This window comes from Bidens hawaiensis, unplaced genomic scaffold (genome assembly GCF_021521415.1).
Source record: "Bidens hawaiensis isolate Kalapana, Puna unplaced genomic scaffold, B.hawaiensis_p1.1 tig00002236_1, whole genome shotgun sequence".
In the NCBI taxonomy this organism is placed as follows: Eukaryota; Viridiplantae; Streptophyta; class Magnoliopsida; order Asterales; family Asteraceae; genus Bidens; species Bidens hawaiensis.
The window spans coordinates 2136953-2160595 of record NW_027491119.1 but is presented as its reverse complement, the minus strand read 5'-3'; the positions used below and the strand labels follow the sequence as shown (position 1 = coordinate 2160595).

Sequence of the window (23643 nt, the reverse complement as noted above, 5' to 3'; positions counted from 1 at the left end):
ATCCGCGGATCGGATAAGGGATCCGTTGGTAGCTTTGCTACCCTCCCTCTATAAATTTCTTTATGGCCCAGTTTCTTCTCTTAAACACATCATTATGTTGTGGTGCTGCCTCTTGGACCCATCAACGCAGTGCCATTGTGCATAAAATCATAGTAGACTTGATCGAGTATTTCACACCTCCTAATTCGTGTCAATATTTATTCTATTTTTTCATTCAGTTTGAATAAATTCAATTATACTTGATTGGTTTTGATGACACGGTAATCACAAAAAATATATATATAATAAGCACACCGTAGCTGATAATAACATGAAAAAAGAATAACCTAACGAAATTAATGATGCTAAAATCACCAAAATGTTTATTACCTTTTTAAAAAAACACGAATTTGTCAAATCCTCAACTTGATCAAAAGCGATCATTATGTAAGAAACGGAAATACATATTCGAACATGTATGATCTCTAGAAAGAGTATGTTCCTTTACAGTTGATTGACTAGTTATTCACGGTACTGTATATTCAGATTAAAATAGAACACAACTTTGGAAATATGCATCCACTTTACACGGGACATATTTATACGAAATAAAATTTAAGCCCATTTGGCAAGAAGAGACATAAGACCAGCACCCAAAAGAAGTGAAACATTTGAACCTAGTTGAAGCATCTTATTCCTTTGCATCCGAGGGTTCATAAAGTCAGGTGAAAGAAGGTCGACGAGTGCCATGTAGATCAATATTCCTGCCGACGCAGAGTTTAATACACCCTCTACGATTAGGGCTGTTGAACTATCCTCTTTATAAGTACTGGTTACCAATATCCCAATCACTATCCCAAATGGGGTTGTAATGCTAAAACATGCTCCCATGATCGTGGCGGCTAATGACTTGAATTCGGCCTGTAAAAAATTTTCACACGTACATAACATTAATCATCTATATTCAGTGGCAAAGGCTGGACGAGTTCGTCGCGGGGCTGGACTCAAAATGTATTAAAATAATTCATAAACACGAGGGGCATGCTCAAAGTTTAAGTCGAAAACGGGTATATTTACACAACATAAAAAAGAACGAAAACATGTAAATTTACATCACTCCGGAAAAAAAACAGGGGGGTGGAGCACCCGGGCCCTCACTAACCTCCGCCCCTGTCTATATTCTTGCAAGAAAAGCATATTATAATACCTCATCGATCTCTTAGATATAAAATGAGAACTTTTTTAAGTAAAAAATACCATATAAATAGATTATTCTCCATGAGGCCATGTATGAAAATGGTTTTTGGTTTGGGAGATGCGGAGGAGTAGTTTGGGCCTCTTTGTTTTTGGGCTCACTAACTTCTAAATATAATCCATATATTTTGTTTAATACAGGCCATATATATTCAGTAATGTTTTTGGCTGTATAATTTTTTATAGCTTAATCCAAACAAGCTAAAATAACTCATTTTTTTTCGTATTTTATGGTCTATAATTGGTGAAATTTTTTTTTTTATGTAAGAACTTAATATTAACTTTATACTATTTGCGATCCTTCCAATTAAAAAGTTCAGGTTTGGCCAATGCATCTATTCATACCCATTCTCCTAAACTAATCTACGTATAAATCTACACCAATTTCAGGTTTTGAACTCTAGTCTTCAGTCCCAAAAGTAATAGTTTTTACCACCCAGTCAAAACTGGAATGTCGAAGTTTTTTTATCTTCACGGTGTCGTACCTCCTACTCTGTAGATTTTTCTTGAAGAGTTGAAGGTGTACAAAATAAAAGTAAAGATGCACAAGATATGTTTTATAATGTAAATAATATTTATTTTTTACTTCCTAATTAATCTCATATAGGCGATGACATCAGTTTTATATGAATAATATTTAAACTCTTTTCTAAAATCATAAAAATTGTATTTATATGTAAGACATGCTTTTATATTATGTGGTTTTTTTTCTGGCATTGGTTCGAATCAATTAAAACTTGTCTCCTTTAAATAATTAAAAACATATATACCTGAAAAATGCATCCTCCAAGGCCTATTCCCTCAAAGAATTGGTGGAACGTCAATGCAACAACGAGCGGTTTGATTGTTTTCGGGTTTTCAGAAGCACCCAAAGACAGTCCTATTACTACTGAATGTACGATTATTCCCAGTTCCAACACCTGCAACAAGTTACAAGCATATATATTTTAATACTTTATACCGATCGTATCCAAGCTTCAAGTCACAAAATCCAAATACATTTGTGATTTTAGATAATTTATTGTAAAAAAAAATATAGAATTAACATGCAATCCACAATTCCACATTATAAATTATAAATTATCAATATATCATGGGAATATAATTTAGTTCACCTTAATTATTTGTCATTGTCACTAATAAAAAAGGTCTTTCATGACCGATGAAATTCGTCGCAAAACAGTCAGTTAAAAATCCTTCACAAATTTTGTATCAGAACCAAGGAAATTGTTGTTAATATTTGTTGCAAATATATAGCGATAAACTATTGCGAATGATTTTTTCGTCACAGAAAACAAGTGACGGTTTTGGTCATCGCATTAGTCCTTTGTGTTGTACTGTGAGGAGCCCTAAAAGCTGGTCACGGGTGATATAGGCGCTTAGATCATTTCCCCGGTTGAGTATATAAGTTATGAAATATGCGTTTTGACATATAATTTGCTATTCTCTTCATCATCCATTAAAATTTTTGACCCAATCTCTTCAGTTTGTTTATACTTTATAGCATGCATCAAACTTGTATATAGTTTTCAATATTACATTAATGTAAGTCATATAGTTTGTAATTGCATATGTGATCTTTTGTATAATCACTTTTGATTGAAGTACTCACAACCTTTATTTTACAAAAACAATTGCATTAGACTAAATGCAACATTTTTGTTACATAATGCAACTATCATTATCTAATGCAACTGTCATTATCTAACAAAAATGTTGCACTAGGTTTAATACAATTTCATCTATTGCAATTTTGTTTGTAAAATAAAGGTTGCCTTAGGCCCATTTTTTTTTAGTGTTTGTTGTCTCAATCTCCAAATCTCGATCGGATGGTTTAGAGTTATCGAGAAGTCGAGAACAAAGTATGTATGCTTTCTGCTGTGATCAAAACCATACTACAAAATAGATCAAAGTTTTCTACTTATGTTAATCTTTAAATTTTGTGACAGTTCTTTTATCGCAACATATGAACCACAAATTTTTAAGACCACCCGTAGTGAGGCGTTTCACACCCTCTAAACTCTACCAAAACACCCGAACACCAACCCTGAGGTGTTTTGGGGGTATTTTCGCCTTCAAAAACTCTTCTAGTGTCTTGTACACAACACTAGATAAAGAAAATGGTAAGGTTAAGGAGAGAAACCAGCTAATGAAGATGGGAGGTCGCAAAGAAAATGGTGAGACGTTTTGACATTCCATGACGGCTGGACCAAAGTCGCAAAAATAGGAGGAGTTAACGATTGAACAATATTGGCAACAATTGGGAAATCTCATATCCAATTACAAAAAATAAACTTTTTGGATCGAAACCACGAAAATAAATAAACCACGAGGACGATTTTGACAATTTAAATAAATTAATAACAAAGTGAATTTGCTTTTCTTGTGATTGGACAAGGTTTTTTTGTATGCTATAACAAAAGTCAAAAGATTCATTTTCGGAGGTACCAAAATGGGTTGTTGATACTTGCTAGCATTAAATGTCGCATTATTTCAAGGGGAAAATTCCCAAGATATTCCAGTTTCATAGAGAGATTTTAAATATAACATTTTAAAATTCAAATTCCCTATTTGTTCCTTAACTGGTCCGTCGTCGCATCTACGTTAGAAATTCGAGACGACATGTTTCTTAACCGGTCAACTCTCCACCATATTATCTCATAACCTGTCGCCTCCCCGCCATATTAGCTCAAAACTCATCGCTTCTCCTCCATTTTAGCTTAAAAATTAAAATTAAATCTAATAAATCTTGCTATTTAAAAAAATTATATCTAAACAAGGTACATATAAAATGATTTTGATGGTATGCACGAGTTTTTTAAATCATATTATTATCCAAAATCTAACTTATAAGAACTTAAAAACCAACAAAATTTAAAATATTCAAAAAAAAATTTAATTTAGTTTAAGATCCATGTTTTTAGTAAAGATAAGGTGGAATTTTTTTTTTTTTGCTAACACAACTAGGAGGTGACGAGTTTTGAGCTAACATGGAGGGTAAGCGATGAGTTTTGAGCTAACATGACGGGAAGGCGACGGGTTATAAGCTAACATGGCAGGAAGGCAGCGAGTTAAGAAACATGTCGTCTCGAATTTCTAACGTAGAGACGACGACAAGTTAGTAAATGGTCAAAAAGATAATTTGAATTTTAGAAGAATATATTTAGAATCTCTCTCTAAAAATGAAAAATTTTGGGAATTTTCTCTTAAGTCAATATAGTCAAATGATTGGTCCCATAATTCAACTTAATTAACACTAATTAAAAGAACTTAGTACTTTCCAATCTTGAATAAGATTACAAAAAAATAAAATGTTACTAACCTTAGAAACAATTCTATACCGGTCTACTTGTGACAATCCAGACATTGATCCATGAGCATGTCCATGAGTCGCATGCGTGTGAACCGCAACTTGACTCATATGCTGTGGGTTCCTCTCTTCATCTCCATATTCACCATTAGCCTTTTGAGATGCTTCCAACCGAGACTTTTGCTGATAAGCCGCGGACGAAGTCTCAAACAAGAGCGTCAACATGGTCGCCACCATCGCCACAAACCCCGTAAAAGGAAAGTCTCCCCATGGATGTTCTTTCAAACACGTAGACGTTAAGCTTTCGAATGCATCAGGAAGAACATGTATAAAGCCAGTAGCCAATATGACACCAGCCGCAAACACCTTAACAATAAAGAACCCGTCTTTCTCAGGGCTTAGAGATGGAACAATCCTACCGATAAATGGTAGACAAACACCAAGTGCACCAGCTACTAGGATTGAAGCAAGTGCAATAAGTTTGTATTTAAGAGCTTCACTCTTATTACCTTTGTTGTCTTCTGGTTCACGAGTGCACTCAGCCAAAACATGGGTGGTTATAATGTCTAAAAGCAAGATAGTAACAAAAGCTAGCTTTTGTGAGGCCATTTTGATCATGGTAGTGGATGCACTATTGAAGAATAAAGATTTTTTTTTCTTTTTTTTATTCAGAAAGAATTAAAAAAAAATTGGATATTTAGATTGGAGCCACATGGTTCATAATATATATAACATAGTGTAGGATCGTGACAAATATAATACTGGTTTACATGCTTTTGGAGTATTGCTTTCTATATAATCAAAGCTATAAATGTTAAGTTTGAGCAAATTACTTAATGATGATCAATAGAGAAGTTAAGAATTATAATAGCTGTTTTTTTATGATCTTAAGGGTTCAATGTTGGGTTCGTAGGCCTTTTTGTTTAGGCCCGGTTTATTATTTGAAGTCCAAATGGCAGACGAGTGTAGGGTGGCCAAACCGAAGCCCGGTCCAGTTTAGATTTCTTGTTTAATAAGATGCAAACCCTAGACTATTCTCTCTCTCTCTCTATATATATGTATGATGTTATGTACTTGTAATCCCTTGTCACTCAATAAAAAAATACCTAGTTGTCATCCGTGGACGTAGGTCAGTTTAGACCGAACCACGTTAAATCCTCATGTCCGTTTATCGCTTTCGTGCGTGTTCAGTTCGTGTGTGCGTTTAATCCTAACAAGTGGTATCTAGAGCTTAGGTTCGAGATCACACGAAGAACACGGGAACCAGTCGAGTCGCCGCCAAACCTTCTGCCGCTGCCAACCTACTGCGCTAGGGTTCCGCCGTTGTCGCCGTCTGATTTTCGCCGCCACAGAAACCGGCTGTCGCGGTCGATCACCGCCCACAATCTGGCTTACCGGTTCGGTTCCGAAAGTCGAGAAACGCATCACCACCATTTGACCGCTAATCAAGCCGCCACTAAGTTCAGCCGTGTGTTTGTTTTTTCGGGCAGATTGTAGCTGACAAAATCAAAGATAAAAACCACCGCTAGACTAATCGCCGTTCATCGAAGATTATTGTGATTTGTGTTCTTTCGATTATCCGGCAGAAGGGAGTCAACAGTTTGGTTACTTTATTCATGGACCACACCTTTACTTTCTTTTTTTGTTTTCGTTGTTGACATAAACAAAAGAGAAGTAAGCCATTATAATTGTGTGGTTCCTCTCTTATGCTAATTTAGTGGGGCTCAATAATAATTTAGTTAGGTTAACCAGTTTGTTTAACCAAGGGTCAAGATTATATTTTTGCAAAGAACGAGCCAAGAACGTTTGAATAAAGATTCAATTTTGTTAAAGGAACTGTTGTTAAGTTAGAAGAAGCGTTAAAGAAACAGTAAACCAGTGCCAACTGCGTTTGTCGGGTTTTATCATTTCAGTTTCTGATTTTCAATTCGCTATTCCAAAATAGGTTGATTTTTTAACAGAGTTCAGTAGAACAACCGTTAAGTTCAGGCCCGTGCCATTGCTATGTCTATCTCTGTTTTTATCCAAGTTTTCGTTTAGTCATTGTTATGGCAGAAGACGGAAAGGTTTCGATACAGAAGTTTGAAGGACATAAGTTTGGTTGGTGGAAGATGCAGATTGAAGCGCTACTTTGTTAGAAAGACTTGGATGTAGTGCTTGAGGATGAAAAACCAGAAAAGATGTCAGAAGCAAATTGGAATAAGTTAGACAAGAAAGCTAGGGTTTGTATTACTTTGTCGTTGTCGGAAGATGTGGCGTTTAACATCATGAAAGAAACCACAACACGTGGTATGATGGAGGCGCTATCCAACATGTATAAGAAGCCTTCGGCAGCGAATAAAGTCTATCTTATCCGAGAGCTAGTGACAACAAGAATGAAAGAGGGTGGGTCAGTTACAACGCATATTAATAATCTTAATTCGATCATGTCCCGCTTAGTGTCAGTTGACATTAAGTTTGATGATGAAGTTCAATGCCTATTGTTATTATCCTCTTTGCCCGACAGTTGGTCGCAAACAGTGACTGCGGTTTGTAGTTCGTCTACAAAAATTACCTTTGATGGGATTCGAGACCTGATTCTGGGAGAAGATTCAAGACGCAGAAGTTCAGGTGAATCATCAGGCAATATGTTAGTCACAGAAGGTAGAGGTAGGGGAAAACAGCGAGGCAGTGAGAGTAGGAAGAGGAGTCAGTCTAAGACTCGTAAAGATATTGAATGCTAGGGTTGTAAAGAGAAAAGACACTTCAGGAATCAGTGTTCGAATGGTAAGAAAGAGGTGAACGTTACAGAAGACGACACAGATGATGGGGTCAATAGTGATGAGGCTTTGGTTTGCAGTGTTGAGAGTAACGTTGATGCTTGGGTGATGGATTCTGGTGCATCGTTTCATGCCACTCACTGTAGTGAAACGATGAAGAATCTAAAGTTTGGGGATTTTGGAAAGGTTCGACTTGCGAACGATGATATTTTAGAGGTTATGGGTATGGGGGATATTGATTTGATAACTTCAGCCGGTAGTTCTTAGACTTTGAAAGATGTGACGGTTATTCCAGGTTTGAAGAAACGTTTGATTTCAGTTGGGCAGTTGGATGACCAGGGGCACGATGTTAAGTTCGGGAATGGGCAGTGGAAAGTAGTCAAAGGGAATCTCGTGGTTGCTCGTGGCAAGAAAAGGGGATCGTTATATATGGTCGACGTATCACCGGAAGGAGTTGATCCAGTTTCGATGAAAGACAAATTCCGGTTCACAGAATCTCGTGGGCAGAAGAAGGTTCGTTTTGCAAGTAACAAACCCAGAGCCAAAGTGAAGATTCAGGATGAACGAGCTAGGAAGGTTAAATCAGTCAGAGAACATCGTGACAGTGCGAGCACAGGACGTGTTTCAGTTACAGTTCCAGACCGACAGTGGATTAAGAAAACCAGTATTTCAGCTGTAAAAGTCTCTCCAGTGAATTACTTGCTGAATATGGAGAGTGTTTGTTCTCAGGTTATCTCAGGATCTGGTAGTTCGTTACAGTGGGAGCCGGTAGGGACAGAGAACGGGTGACAGGCGACCCGTAGGAAAGCAACTAAGTGATATAAAAGATATAATTACGCTTACGGGGTTAAGTTAATTCCATGGAATTAGTTGACTACGGTTGCTCGTGTGTTTGCAGGTTTAACGAGCTAGAGAGCGGTGTTACGAGAACACGGGCGAAAACGGTGAAGGGAACAGAGCTGGAACGCGAGAGATACGAAGAAATCAAGTCGCGGAAATGAGCTCCACCGTGGGCCACGGTCTGAATCGTGGGCCACGGTCCACCTGGTGCAAAAAAATCCAGAGTCCACCGTACTGTGGAGAAGAAGGCAACCGTGGAGGCGACCGTGGCCCACGGTCTAGACCGTGGCCCACGGTCTTGCTGGTAGACCTGTTGACTTTTGGTCAACCGTGGACCACGGTTCACACCGTGGCCTACGGTCCTAGGTGGAGACAAAGTTGCATGTCCTTTAATAGGCCGTTTGGGAGTGTCTTTTCTACTACTTTTTCACCTTGGCCGGCCTAGAGGCGATTTTGGAAAAGAAAAACATCATTTTGGGTCTTGTATTGTTTGGTTTTATGTCTTGGATGGTGGTAAACAAATTACTTGATGCAAGGATGACCTCCCGAGCCATGAGTGGCTAGTTACTTCGATATTCCTCTTGGGATGTAAGGTTATTTGTTAAACACTTTTGTTTCTTGTTCTTGAACTTGGATTGATTGTCTAAATGCTATGTTAGTATAATCTTGTGCTTGTGTGATTGTTTGTAGCTTGTCCATATTGTTTCCATCTAGCTTTTAGCCATATGTTCTTGGTGTCGTTGGCAATCGAGATTGAGTGGAAAGAACTAGGGAGAATAGTATTGATTGATTGATTAAGTAGCAACCTCGCATTCTAGAAATCCGAGTACTTAGTGCTTGATTAATCACAACAATTGCATACACACAAAACCGAGATATTACGGTTTATCCCATTGAGCGTTAACAGAAGTGTTGAATAATAACCCGAACCCCGAGAGGAATGCTTGTTTAATTTATCGTTTACAACTTTCGTGTTAGTTTATTTTAGTTATAAAATCAAATCAAAACCAACTTGGAAATTACTTTTTCGTCATTTACATTTATATTAGTTTAATCGTTAAGCTAATTGTTAACACATTTTCCACAAACTCCTCGTGTTCGATACCCACTTACCACTATCTATTTAGTAGTATTTGGTTTAAGTTTGCGTGAGCCTTCGACTTCACGTCAACGGGTCAGGGGCAGTTTTAGCCGTGACTGACGTGTTGGAGCTCCGGGGAGCTTCAACGGGCCTTCAGGTTAATTGATGAGAAGGCGGTGGCAACTAGAAGAAGTTTAATGTTCAGATTGCAGAAGTAAAATCAGGAGTGCAGACGAGAGTATTCAAGGCCTCCAAGTGGTAGATTGTTGGGTTCGTAGGCCTTTTTGTTTAGGCCCGGTTTATTATTTGAAGTCCAAATGGCAGACGGGTGTAGGGTGGCCAGACCGAAGCCCGACTCAGTTTAGATTTCTTGTTTAATAAGACGCAAACCCTAGACTATTCTCTATATATATATATATGATGTTATGTACTTGTCATCCCTTGTCACTCAATAAAGAAATACCTAGTTGCCATCCGTGAACATAGGTTAGTTTAGACCGAACCACGTTAAATCCTCGTGTCCGTTTATCGCTTCGTGTGTGTTCAGTTCGTGTGTAAGTTTAATCCTAACATTCAATCCCTATTTAATGTAACATGTAGTTGTTTAAAAAAAAGTTAGAATTAAATGTCAAATAAAGAATTTGATTTTAACGGAAAAATATTTACATGTATTCTAATTATAGATAAGATGTAACGGGGTTATTGGGGCCGAGTTTAATTACTAGTGAAATGAAACTACATGGACGAAAATAAAAAAATTTGAAACTATTGGACTAAAATCGTAGATTTGGACAAACCGCAGGGACAAAAACCACGAAAACCACAGTTTGCTCTTTCGTTCTTTTTTTTTTTTTTTGGCTTATGGTCATAATGACGTACCCGCAAGCCACCTCATCGCACTGGAATTGCCATATTTTGCTGCCTAAACATATTTGTATCGAAACATTATTAGGAACAATTAGCATAAGTAAAATCAAGATATAAAATCAGATATCTAGGCTGTTTTCTTATATCAAATAAGAATGAAACTCGATACATTAATGATGATTGTAAATATTGTAAGTTGATAATGGTTAAGACATTAAGTGAACTGGTTAGATTATATGTGCATAAAGAGTTTATAATTTTTAATGAAATACCTTTAGAGACGGTTACTAGCTACTCAATTCTGTGATGTTTAGTTTGATTCGATTAATATATACGAATATAGGATGAATCTCCGAGATAGGTAGAAATAGAAAGCGATTTTCAATGTCTTGCTTATGTACCGATAAATTTAATATTTAAATAAAACCTAACCTTAAAGTCTTTAGAGAGTGGCTATCCCTCACTTATGGCCTAGCTAGTGGTAGTAGGTTTGGGTTTTCTTGTGAAGACCGGAGATCGAACCTCACTTGTGTCATTTTTGGGTGGATGTTGGCAATGAAGGATTTGAGCTAAGTCTTGTGCAAAGGTTGTTAGTTCGAACCCAGAGCCTACCCTGGTTTTCTTCTCACCGTGTGTTACGTCAGAGAGTTCTGCTCTTGTGGTGACACAAAGACTGTCAAGTGACAGTCGGCACTATGGTTTCCCAGGTGAATGCCCAAGCCAAACTTTGAAACCAGCGTGGACCCAGTTAGACAAAATAGTCTGGCCAGAATGGGGTATCGGGACTCTCCAATTTGAAGAGTACGATAGCCTAAATACAAGAAATTCGTCGTTCTAAAAAAATTTCCGAAACCAATTTTCTTGTTTAAATTAAAGGATAATAAAAGCAGGAGAATTTTCAATGAAATTAATTATAACGAGTAGTCAATGGTTTTGATTTAGAAAAAGAAAAAATAATACAAAATGTCGACACTTTAACACAAAATGTCGACACTTATTCGTTAGATATGCACCGTGTACTTCTAATATTCTAACATCATTTCTATTTTTTGTAATCATAGATGACTAAAGCATCAACATCACAAGCCAATAACAACATTTGTTATCGACCTATTTCATAAATAAATGTACATTTGCTCCTAGGAGAGTTCAGTACTCTCCAACTTTAACTTATTCATGAAATGTTTTCTATTTCTTATCGTATTCTTATTTTTCTTTCTACTTCTTGTACTCTAGATGATTGTAAACATGAATAAAAGTCACTCTTATTTACGTAAACTGTTTTTACCCACATATTCTTGTAAAACCATTTAATAAATTAGAAAATTCATTTAACAGTAACCAAGTTTTTTAAATGGTTACTAAATCACCTAAACCTTTTTTTTTTCATTAGTTGTTGTTATTTTGTGATTTTTTTTATAAATGTTAACAAATATTAAATAAGTGACATGAAAGAAACATATGTTAATTTTTTTTTTACTATTTAGTAATTATGATTTTTATTTGTTTTAAAGCGAATAACTATGAAACTTGATTATTATTATTTAATAGTTTTTTTCTTTGTTATTGCATCTTAATTCATGTTAATCTGAAAAAGAAAATGAAAATTAAATAAAAAAAACTAGTATTCATGTATATATTTCATTAAGGTGCAAGAATAAAAACTTTTAGGTTTGGATATTTAATTAATTTTTTTTAAACAGCTACTGTTGTACTCATAACTTCATCTAACCAACATGTCACCTATAGAATTTAATCGAACTCGTAACTTAATTATTAATGAGCACCTATTGCACACTCGAACACCATTGAACTTGTTATGATGAACTTCTTATGAAGATATATGGTTGATTATTCCAAGTCAAAGTCAATGATATTCTTTAGGGGAATAGTGTCGACACTTTTCTAATAGAATAGACCCACCAAAGTCAACTTCTGTGCATCTAGTTAATAGTCTACCCATTAATTATCTATTGAGGTTTTAGTGTCAAACTATGTCGACATTTTGAGATATACGACAACACTATAGAACCTCTTACCTTTTGTTACACTTAAAACAAAAATTAAATATAAAAATAAATGAAATCTTATAATTTGTAAATAGGCCTATTACAAATTAATAAGATTTAATTTATTTTTATTTAGGTGAAAGACATATTAATCTTGACATTTGAAAACTAATAATAGCTTAATTAATTGAAACTTAACTAAACCCGTTTGATTATTATGGGTAACTTTGTAAAACAGTAACCGAGTTATAAAAGTGTTTTAATTTAAATATCTGTTTTTCAAAAATAAAAAAAATAAAAGGTATAGTCATGCATTCACACGCGTTAGTTTCATACTTTAGAACTATGTCAACATAATGGCAACATACAACACCAAACAAATTCAATTATAATTTTATTTTAATTTCTAAAGATATTTGCAATCTTGCATCGACGATGATTTAAACAAAATAAATAAAAACATTTGATAAAATACTTAAGATGGCTTTCAAATTCATGAAAAGCTAAATAAACGTCAATTTAAAATATTTATGATGTTTTCAGATAGCTGTTGATACTTGTACGCTAGTAAGGATTATTTGTGCATCATTGGCATCCCAACATGTATTATTTTGACATCACTAACATTTATGAGTCATGTGTGTATATACTAGTATAAGACTATATGAGTAGCATGTACCTATACACTTCTATGCTTAAAACTTTTCTTTAGTCACCAAGATGAATATTATATTATAGTTATCGTTTTAATAAAATGAACAGTTGGGCGAATACAAGCAACTTATTTAAAACCATCTTTTTTTTATGCGACTAATATAGTTCTATACCGCTATACAACTATATCAATACATGAATTGGTAAATGTGACAAACTGTACAGAGGCTTCGCTATAAAAGTAGAACTGATATGAGTTTTACAGCGCTATATACGTGACAACTATCTGGTGCATGGATTCGGTAGTGATATACCAATATTAGCACCGGTTAGTTAGGATATTATGACAACTGCAACACCATACAACCTCATGGCTTTTGCTAGCTATAAAGCCTATAATAGTTGTTTTTGTATCGTGTATTGGGCTCCAAATTGCCACATTAGTAATGGGAACCCAATTTCAACTTTGAACAGGCCCAATTTAATGGTGTCCAATTTGGCCTTTGTAAGTCAAATATTTTTGGCCTATGGGTAAAATTGAAACCTTAAAAAGCTACAGGTTCAAATATGTAAACGTGTCCGAAAGTGGTGTATGTACTAAATGAATTGTTTGATTAGCTTAAAATGAAGTTTATGCATTTTAGGTTGAAATTTTGTTACTCTACGTGAAATACACAGTGTAACAAAATTAATTTGATTTTTGATTGACTTATTTAACACGTTTATGAACGTTTAATGTTTGGATTAGCCTATGTAACTGGTTTAATTATAAACACATTGACCCGTAAACCTATTTATTAAAAACCCACTAACCTAATTACCATGTTTACAATTTATTACCACCCACTAGCCCATTACAAGGGTTAGACAAATCGTGTTTGAGTTACTCGATTTTAAGTGTGTACGTGTTAAGGTTGATATTTTTTGTACGAATGTTTATATGGGTCGTATTCATGTTAAACAATTCAATTCGAAACCGGTTAATCCGCTAACACTATACGATTGACACCCAAAATTTCATTTTATCATTGGGTATATCAGGAATGTTTTGAACACATTGGGTATATCAGGAATGTTTTGAACACACGGTCAACTTGACGGTCCATTGTTTGGATCAAATCGAGTGAACCAATTTAAAAATCATATAACGTTTTAATTAATTTTAAACAATAGAAAATACAACAAAATACAAATGTTTAGTAGGACAAAAAAAAGTAATAATCAAACATTAGCATGTTTAAAACATTATTCATTTATTTCATCACCGTTAGATATACACTAGTGTGTGCCCTAAATTATATACACACGTTAGAGATGTGCTCGCACAATATCGCGAGGATCACTACACACTAACATAAAAATTGGTGAAGTACAATACATATTTGAAGGTTTAATAGGTTATCAAACAAAGTAAATATTATATCATATAAATTAAAATTTTTTTTGAGAAATTAGTTAAACATGAAATTGATTGTTTACGTAGTTAGATTTCTAAACAAATTCCGTTAAATATTAATTATAATAACTACAAGATTAAAGTTGTAATCAAACTAGCTTATGGTATTCATAACTAATATTGTTAATTTTTTATGTATTTATTTATTGTATTTAATCACATAATTTGTAGGTATGTAAATGGTAAATTAGGTAGTCAAATTCAAAAAAAACAATTGACAAATTGAAAATAAATAATCCCAATATTTATATATTGGCCGATAATAATCCCAACTTTAAAAATCACTACTAGCGGTCTCAAATTTCAACTATTTTTGTCTCAATGATCCTTTGTTAAAAAACACTTAACACCGTTATGTTTTTTCCCAAGTTTCAAACCGATGTTTTAAGGCTTTTGATCAAAAAAACGATACGATTTAACCGATGTAAAACTTATCTTGAAAATTAATGGATTAAGATAAGTGTCTTCTAGTCTTTGAATCTTTAAGATAAGTGATTTCTAACACAACAAAATAATAACAAATATAAACTTTAAGATAAGTGGTTTCTATTCTTTGAATATTTGATATATATCTTTAAAAAAAATCAAGTATGAGAATTGATAATTATTTTTTAACTTTAAACTAAAAAAACGAAACAAGACACAAGCATACCCACAAATGAAGTGTCGTGGGTGAGACGGAGAATTATGGTGAAAATCTAAATTGTTGGTCTTTAACATGACACCCCTCTCCTTGGGAACTTGTATTGTCCGGCCGTCGATCTCCAATTTTTTTTTTTTTTTAAACGACCAACTAAGTAACGTGGGGTACTCCGTACACGGCCCCCAATGGCTAAAGGTAGCCCGAGCCGGCCATGAGTTCGGACGGACGGAGCCCCTAGCGGTCCACCTATTGAGGGATTCCCCAGATAAAACCCGACCCCCACGCCCACCAAACGGCACGACAGCGAGAGGCTGGTAAAACTGGGTGAGATCAGGACTCGAATCCTGGCAAGTCAGGGTCATTCCTCATGTCTCCCATATAAATTGGTGATGGTGAGGTTTGAACCCCCTACCTCTTACTAGTAAAGTGAGTGTTCAACCATTGAGCCACATTCAATTTATTTATAAATTAACCGCCATCTTTCTTAAAACTAATAATAATATATATGTTATTAAAACTAATAATAGTATATTGTTATGTGTTGCAATTCTTGAAATTAATGATATGCATGGTGTCGTTTCTCTTGTTTGATAAGGCTGGTAGGTGTGGATCACTAAAGCAACCTCCACTGGTTCTCTTATTTGAAATTAATGTTTTTTTATATGTTAATTTGACGAATTAATTTTTTGGATTTTAACGCTTAAATTTTAATAATGGTGTGTATACTGTAACGAATGTAGCGGATACCAACCAAATTCGTGTCAACCCACCATAATAATGCTCAGGTTTTACTGATGCCTGGATTTCAGCGCTGGTGATTTTCCAGCTGCCCTGTGCATTGCGTTGGGTAAAAAAACTAGCTAATTCATAATTCAAATTTATATAGGCAGAAGCTAACACAGAGTCAAATAGACTAAAAATATCGTCACACCTCAAGTAATTTGTATTTGTTACATAGGAGGATCCTTGTAACGGCATTTTGGTACATGCAATCAAATATTGGAACTTAATTGAAATAAAATTTAGGTATTTTTTGGACATCAAGTGAACGAATACTAAAATACTCGCAAGCACAACGAAAATGAGAATTGCGGTCTTGATAGGACGTCCATGTATACATATTTCTGTATCTCCGTCTCTACATGACGCCGGTTTCAAAAACAAATCACTTAATATTTAAGAAACATTTTACTTATAGCTTATAGGTGAATACATTAAAAACATTCACATTAGAATCGTCATCTCTAAAATTTATAGGTTTTGTCTAGATAAAAAGACAAAGATTAATGGTTAATTTTTTTGCACAACTATCGCCCCGTCTCCTTAATCGGTTGTTTTATGAAACTTATTTTAAGGTACCTGCAAAGTGACTTAAACCTCTTATCTCTACTATATGGATGCATCGGATTCGAGGTATCTTATCTTTTCTAATTCAGCGGTTCTGATTAAAGAGTTGCCAACCAAAGAACTTTATCGTCATAGGAATATCCGGCAAGCTAGGAAACCCGTTATCACCGTACAGTTATATTTTAGCAATCAAGGCTATTTCCACAATAATAACAAAGTCATTTTCATTTGGGGGGTTTCTTCATGGTATTTATACTCCAAATGGTGGGCTAGTTCTATTGCATTTGTTATATGTGGATGATGCAATATTATTTGGTGAATGATCGAGGTTAAACGCGCTAAATATTGCAAGGCCAATGCGATGTTTTTTTCCGTCTCATGACTAAAATAAACATGCATAAGTCTAGCTTGATAGGAGTTGCCGAGTTGGTGTTAAAACGGAAAATTTGGAGGAAATGACCACTTTAATACATTGCAAGGTTCAAAAGCTTTCGTTTATAGAAGATTAATGGTGTGTGCTACATTGATGTGTTTAAGGCTCGTTTGTAGAAGTGGAAATCGGATACTTTATCATTTGGGGATGCCTAGCGTTACTTAAATCGTTCTTGATAGTTTACTGACTTATTATTTTTGTTATATTAGGCATCCGAAGAGGCTCTATAATCCTTGGAAGCTCTTAGGAGGAAGTAACAATAACTTTGCCATCCCTTGTCGTTTATATGGAGAGGTCGACGAATTATTGGACCATTTATTATTGGGTTGTTACGTCGCAACGATGATACACAACATGTAAGTAATTGGTGTGGAATTCAACCATTCTTTGCCTAGTTAGGGATCTTAATTGGAAACAATACATGGTACAACGAGACACATAAGCAAATGATATCATCGATGATCCTAACTAACTGAATGTTGGGTACTTTGAAAGGCTAGACAAAGGGTGGACATTGAAAAAATTCTAGACAACGGGTTTTCTTGATCAAAACAAGGGAAAAGCTTCAAACTTTATATTGAAATCCATGGTGTCGTTTTAGTTTTGAAACTTACTTGGTTATTCCTTTAAAGTTGTTTTCTCTATCATGTTGCTTTAGTTTATCTATATTTTCTTTTAATTAATGCGGTCATTATAGACTTTTTTAACGTCTAACAAATAGAGAATTGCGTAGTTACTCTGTACGGGTGACCCAATGGCAAAAGGTTACCGCTAGTTGGCCCTACCCAGCCGTACGGAGCCTTTAAGTACCTTAAAGTTATCTCCAGTTCCAGGGAAAACCACCCACTCGAAGGCTCACTGGTGGTAAAATCCGGAGTCCCTCTGGATCAAACCAGATATCATAAAGACCCCGATCTTCCTTCGTTGAGCCATTTATGTTCTCACCATAGTGTTATCTGTGGGAAAGAACATGGGTCTCTATTAAAGTACCCCATGATCCTATCACAACACCATATTGAAAAGGACAATCATTATAGACTTACAGTGGAGAATCATATTTTATATCGAATTAAAATAGAAATAAAAATATTAAATTTCAGGTCAAGAGAGTACTATTTGGTATGAGGCTTGGGTTATCAAGTGAAAGATTTGAGCTAGGCCTTGTGCAAAGGTTGTCAGGTCGAACTCCGAGCCCACACGGGTTTTCGTCCCACCGTGTGTTATGCATGAGAGTTATGCTTTTGTGGTAACACAACGACTGTCAAGTGACAGTCGGCGGTATGGTTTCCCGTGGGAACGCCCAAATCAAACTCGGAAGCCAGCTTGTGTCCGGTTAAGACAACATAGTCCGGCCAGAGTGAAGCATCAGAGTTCTCCAAATTTAAAGATTGTGATAGCCTAAATACAAGAGTCGTCATTTAAATAAAGATCAAGAGAGTACTAAACATTGGCGGAATATCTTAAATAAGATACCGTAATTATCTAAATAACTTAATGTAGCATGTTACTTACGAAATTATATTTTATTACTTTGCATCTTACAAGTTCAGGTAACTCCCTAAACGAGTTTTAAACGAAAACCTAAAGTATACAGTTGATGAATCATGAAATATTGTTATTCTTTTTTATCTATTCTACTTCATCATGATAATAGAAAATCGTTCACTCCTTGTATTCTAATAAATAAATTAATTAATTAATTAATAATAATAATAATAATGAATAGTAATAACAATAATCTCGTTATTCGTGGAAAATAGAATGATACAAAACTGTATACAAAAAAAGACGATGAATAATACAAAACTTACAAGTTTATATAATCGAGATATGATTCGATTGTTCTCGTTAGAAAGCTTCAACAATTTTTCGGCTTCGTGCTTGACTGCAAAATGGGCAAACTTTATCTTGATGGTTGTGGATGAGTATGCGTGTTCAAGACGGGTACCTTAAAACATATTTTGATCACTCTCTCTTTGAAGAAATCAACTCTCTGAGCGTGCAACGACCCATGCAGTATGTAGTGTCAAAGATGGCTTTCCCGCTTGTGGCATCACCAGGTAAGATGGTGTTAGTTTTTCTTTCTTGCTTTTTTTATGGAAAAGAAAATAAAGAAGATGGTGGAGGAACCGGTTCGAGAGTCCTCTTATAATATATGTGTTTTAAGTATGTTTTTGATGTATATGATAATGAACCTTAAACTCAAAACGTTAATGAAACATTCTTCCCATAATAATGTGGCATAAACACAATTCAGTATTATCCAACCAAAAACATAAGAGTGGTAAGCTTGGACGTTGAAGGCCATTGACCAAAATTCAACCTAACATACATGAGAGTGGTAACTAGTGTCCATGGTGCCGCAAATTCACACAAACTATTGTACGGGCCACGTAACTTTAAGCATTGATATTTAATTCATTTTAGGTGTTATTTGTCTTTTCAAAGGTAAAATGTATGCAGTCTACAGATCACATCTGCAGGCATCTGTAGAAAAAGATGTGGACCAAACCTCTGTAACCTATAAGAAGAAGACTGTTTGTTTTTAACGTATGTAGACTGCTAAAATATATAATTGGTGGTGGTGTACGAACTGTGGTAGTGGGTGATAGTGGTAGTGGACGATGGTGGATGGCGGTGGACAGTGATGGTGGACGATGGTGGTGGTGGGAGATTGGTGGTAGACGATGGTGGTAGGTGGTGAACGGTGCTGGTGGAGAATGGTGGGTGGTGGTAATGGACGGTGGTGGTAGACGGTGGTGGTGGTGGCCAACGATGGTGGTGGTAGTGAACGGTGGGTGGTGGTGGTGATGGACGGTGGTGGTGGCGGACAATGGGGTGGTGGGTGGTGGTGGACAGTGGTGGTGGTGGTGGGGACGATGGGTGGTGGTGGTGGCAGACGGTGGATGGTGGTAGGATATGAAAAAGTTTGAAGAAGTTGGATATTAACTTATTTTTTAAGACCATAAAATCATTTTTCAGGTCTTTTTTAAGAAAAAAAACAAACTGTGTTCAGAGGCTTATGTCTGCACATTCACGGACATAAGTCATTGCAGACATTTTAAGCAAAAACAAACAGCACTTTAAATTCATATGGTTTAGTTTGTTACGAAGTTCTCACGTAATAGAACACAAAATTGAAAATAATTATACATTTACTTGTTAACATCCTTTTAGTAAGTACTTAACTAAAGTCCAAGTGCTATACCCCATGCAAAGTGTAAACAATCTTCGATTAACGGGATATATCAATATATGTGATATATATATAGGGTGACACGTTGTTCAAAAAATCATAATGGTACACGAATTGCAACACACTCACATGAGTGTGTGTGGATTTGTGCATACATCGCACACACAAACGTAAAAAGAGTAGCCACTTTATGGTGCAAGGTTAGACTTGTTTATAAAAATGGCATAGTAAATAGTAATGGTTACAAGGAAATAAGTAATGTGGCTAAATTCAAGGAGCCAAAAACCCATGTGTTGCCACAACCATACACAAGGACAAACGAAAATATACAATATATTTAGATTTAGTTCCTCGTTTAAAAAATAAAACAAATCGACAGGCTCTTATATTCTTGCATGCCACATTGCCACCTTCTCTCTTTCTCTCTCCATACTTTGTTTACATTATGGGTGATGGAGGGTTGACTCATTTAATACTCTATTGTTGACTTGAACATTATACATTTTTGCTTTGATCATATAAAATGTTTTGTTACTTTGTTACAAGAAATGTGGTGTTAATTATTCCTATAGTATTAATCTACACAGAAAATGAATTATCAACAACGATCTTTAACATATTAATGTAACATATTATGGCTGACGATTTCTTACATAAACATGTTACACATGTATTTACAAGTTAGAATTATGGTTTAACATGTTTCGTATCTTAAATAGGACGGCATGCTTAAGCTTGTGTGATACTATGATCTTAACAAGTTAAAACACCTGTTAGTTACATGTTAATAACTTTTTTATATTTTGTTTTACTATGTGCTGTCAAATATGAAAAGGTATACATGGTACCACCCCTACCCTAATTTTAATGGATGTACGTTATGATTTAACTTTTATTAAAATAGTTTATGAATAATGTATTAATGAAGCCAGTTACGATTTTCGTTTCATTTATATTAAGGATTATCTATTATATTAAAGATTCTTTATTTATGTATTATTTTTTTTATTGGCCAAACTTTATAAATGAAAAATAAAACAAGAAACTCAAGCAAGGAGCAAGAGTAACTTCTAACGAAAAAAACAAAACATATATATAAAACATATATATGCAATATTTATCGTCTCTCTAAATAGGTCGGGTCGTGTTAACCACTTTTAACAGGTTTGTGTTCATGTTTAGATTAAATAACACGATTCATTATCGTGTCGTGTTTGTATTTAGCAGTACATGTGATCATGTTTTATATTTTTATCATTCCATGTCTTACATGTTATACCAACTCTAATACATATACACACGTATCCGTAACTCCTCTCTCTTTCCATTTCCATTGTAGGGAGAAGTTTGTGGAATTGGTCCTCAAGAGAGAGATAGGAAAGAAGAAAGGGAGTCAACATATCCGTATCTTCTTGTCATTTTCATTTCCATCTTCGTACCTTGCATTTTCTTCAAAGCAAACATCTTTTGTTCAATAAATAGCAACTATCAAAGATATCTCAGCTTTCACATTTAATTCTTTCATTTTCCATCTTATTACAAGTATCACCTAAATCATCACCCCTCATACACAAGAATATTTTGTTTGCTTGATGATATTACTGATCATCTTCTCTAGCTATTAATGATGTCAAGAATGTTATTGTCATCATCATCATGTGTTCTTGTTTTTCTTCTCCTTGTTTCACATGAATGTAATGGCCGGCATCTTTCCATCGATGATCATGTTGTCGACGACAAACCAAAGCTTCTTAGCCACGATTCAACCATCAAGGTATTAGTTTAACAATTATGTCAACACCTTCTAGCTCTTCTTCTTTGATGCTAATGCTAATTATGATCAACATTTTTAGGGTTTTGGGAACAATGAACTCATAGTTCATGATGATCTTAATATTAAAAGGGATACAAATGTGAAGAATCTGACTACTACCTTTGGATCAAAGAACAAGAAAGTGAAGAAACATAATGATCATCCCAAGTCCACAACTTTTAAAGTCCCACCGAAAAACAAACATGTCCATCAACAACCTGATTTTAATCTCGATTATGCTCCACCGAAGACACGCCCTCCTAGTCACAATTAAGATTGATCGATGGCTACGTGCTATTGTGTTACTTTGGTTATGCAAAGTTAATGATCGGGTAACATGTTATATAAATATTATTAGCTAATGAGCTAGGGTTTGAGTGAGTCTCATACTCTTAGTACTATATGAATTTTCAAAAAAAAAACAAAAAAAAAAAGATGAAAATACTATATAAGTACGTTAAGGTGTTTAAATGTACATCGAATATGTTCATATATATATATGGCTGTATGAGTTTTGAAATCAGTTATATGATTATTAATATGAATCTTGTGTTGCTTCTTCTAGTTCTTATATTATGATTTTTTAGCCATGTGAATTGTAATATTGGCATCCTACCAAACGCACATTTACATGTTGATAATTCACTCGTTATGTCGAAGCCATATGGTAGGGTGGCCATGAGGTTTTCATTATAAGGTTTACCTTCTTCGGGGCCCCAAAATCCAATTCTTGAAAGAAAAAAAGCTCGGTATGTTGATTTGTATAACTTGAATTCACAAATCTAATGCTACCAAAAGGGGTGGCGGCGTAGGTTATTGCCCGTTTGCCTTATGTTTTGATGTAAATGCAACTTTTTAATGTTAATAAAATTACTCATAGTAAATTTTAATAGGGTTGTTGATAATTGATATTTTATTTTGAGTAATTATCGCTTATAAAAGTTTATTTCAATTATGCATGGTAGTCATGGTTTCTTTCTTCGTTTTAGCATTTTATTTAAATATGTAAGGAATTAGTTGTACTAGATGTAGCTGGATTAGGACGATATTAATCATTTTAAGTAGGGATGGCAGTGAAACCCGAACCCATTGGGACGGGTCTGTAATTAGTTTTTAAATTTTTCACAGGTTTGGGACGGGTCTGGTATTTCTGATATACCCGATTATCCGATAATATGGACCTATTTACCCGATTATGTGTCCGAAGTACCCAATAACTATATATCTATATATACATACATACATGTATGTATATATATATATATATATATGGATATATATGTAAATATAAAAATTAATATTTCTAATTTGTGTTAACCGTTGTATTAAATTTTTTACATTCTAGTAATGTTCAAGACTACTAAAAGGATATTGTGTGTGTGTATCAATAAGCAATCAATTAAAAAAAACATATTGACCAGTTGCATATTGTTAAAACCTGACGGATATACCCGATGGATATTTTTAATAAACTAACGGGTATACCGGAAACCCGTGGGTATACCCGAGACCCGATGGATAATTACCCGATAAATACCTAACGGGTCTGGGATGGGGTTTTATAAACGGGTCCGGGTCTGGGAATGCCTAGACCCGTCCCAGACCCGACCCATTGCCATCCCTAATTTTAAGTTGAAACTCTTAATTAAACAAAATAAAATCTTCAAATAGCTAAAAGCATATTTTGTTTATTTTAAATAATTATAAGCGATAAGTGTTTTGTGTTGATTATAATATATTGGAGGGGCTAAATCGAAACATAATTAAGGAATTACAACTTTAAATAGTCGGCATATGAATAAATGACTTTTATTACATATTTTGTTACTACTAATTACTAGTTTACTATAAATAATAGCGTATTTAAAAAATGTTGCATGAGAGTAATAAGACACATTGTTTTATCATGGGCATGTTATTGTTTTTGTATTCATTTGATTGACAGCTTGGGACGAGTCAAAGATCAAATACGCCTTAAAAGTCTATAAATCGAAAAAATCTG

At 34.8% G+C, this 23643-nt stretch overlaps 1 protein-coding gene across 1 annotated transcript; it reads right to left on the bottom strand.

Annotated features, from left to right (window-relative positions):
* Positions 1 to 594: 594 nt before the first annotated feature.
* On the bottom strand, positions 595 to 5236 carry LOC143612227 (zinc transporter 3-like). The gene is made up of 3 exons (XM_077086264.1): positions 4556 to 5236; positions 2004 to 2153; positions 595 to 900 (listed from the first exon to the last, which is right to left on the bottom strand). The coding sequence occupies exons 1-3, from the start codon at positions 5159 to 5161 to the stop codon at positions 595 to 597; spliced, it is 1062 nt and encodes a 353-aa protein (XP_076942379.1). The 5' UTR covers positions 5162 to 5236.
* Between the last annotated feature and the right edge of the window lie 18407 nt (positions 5237 to 23643).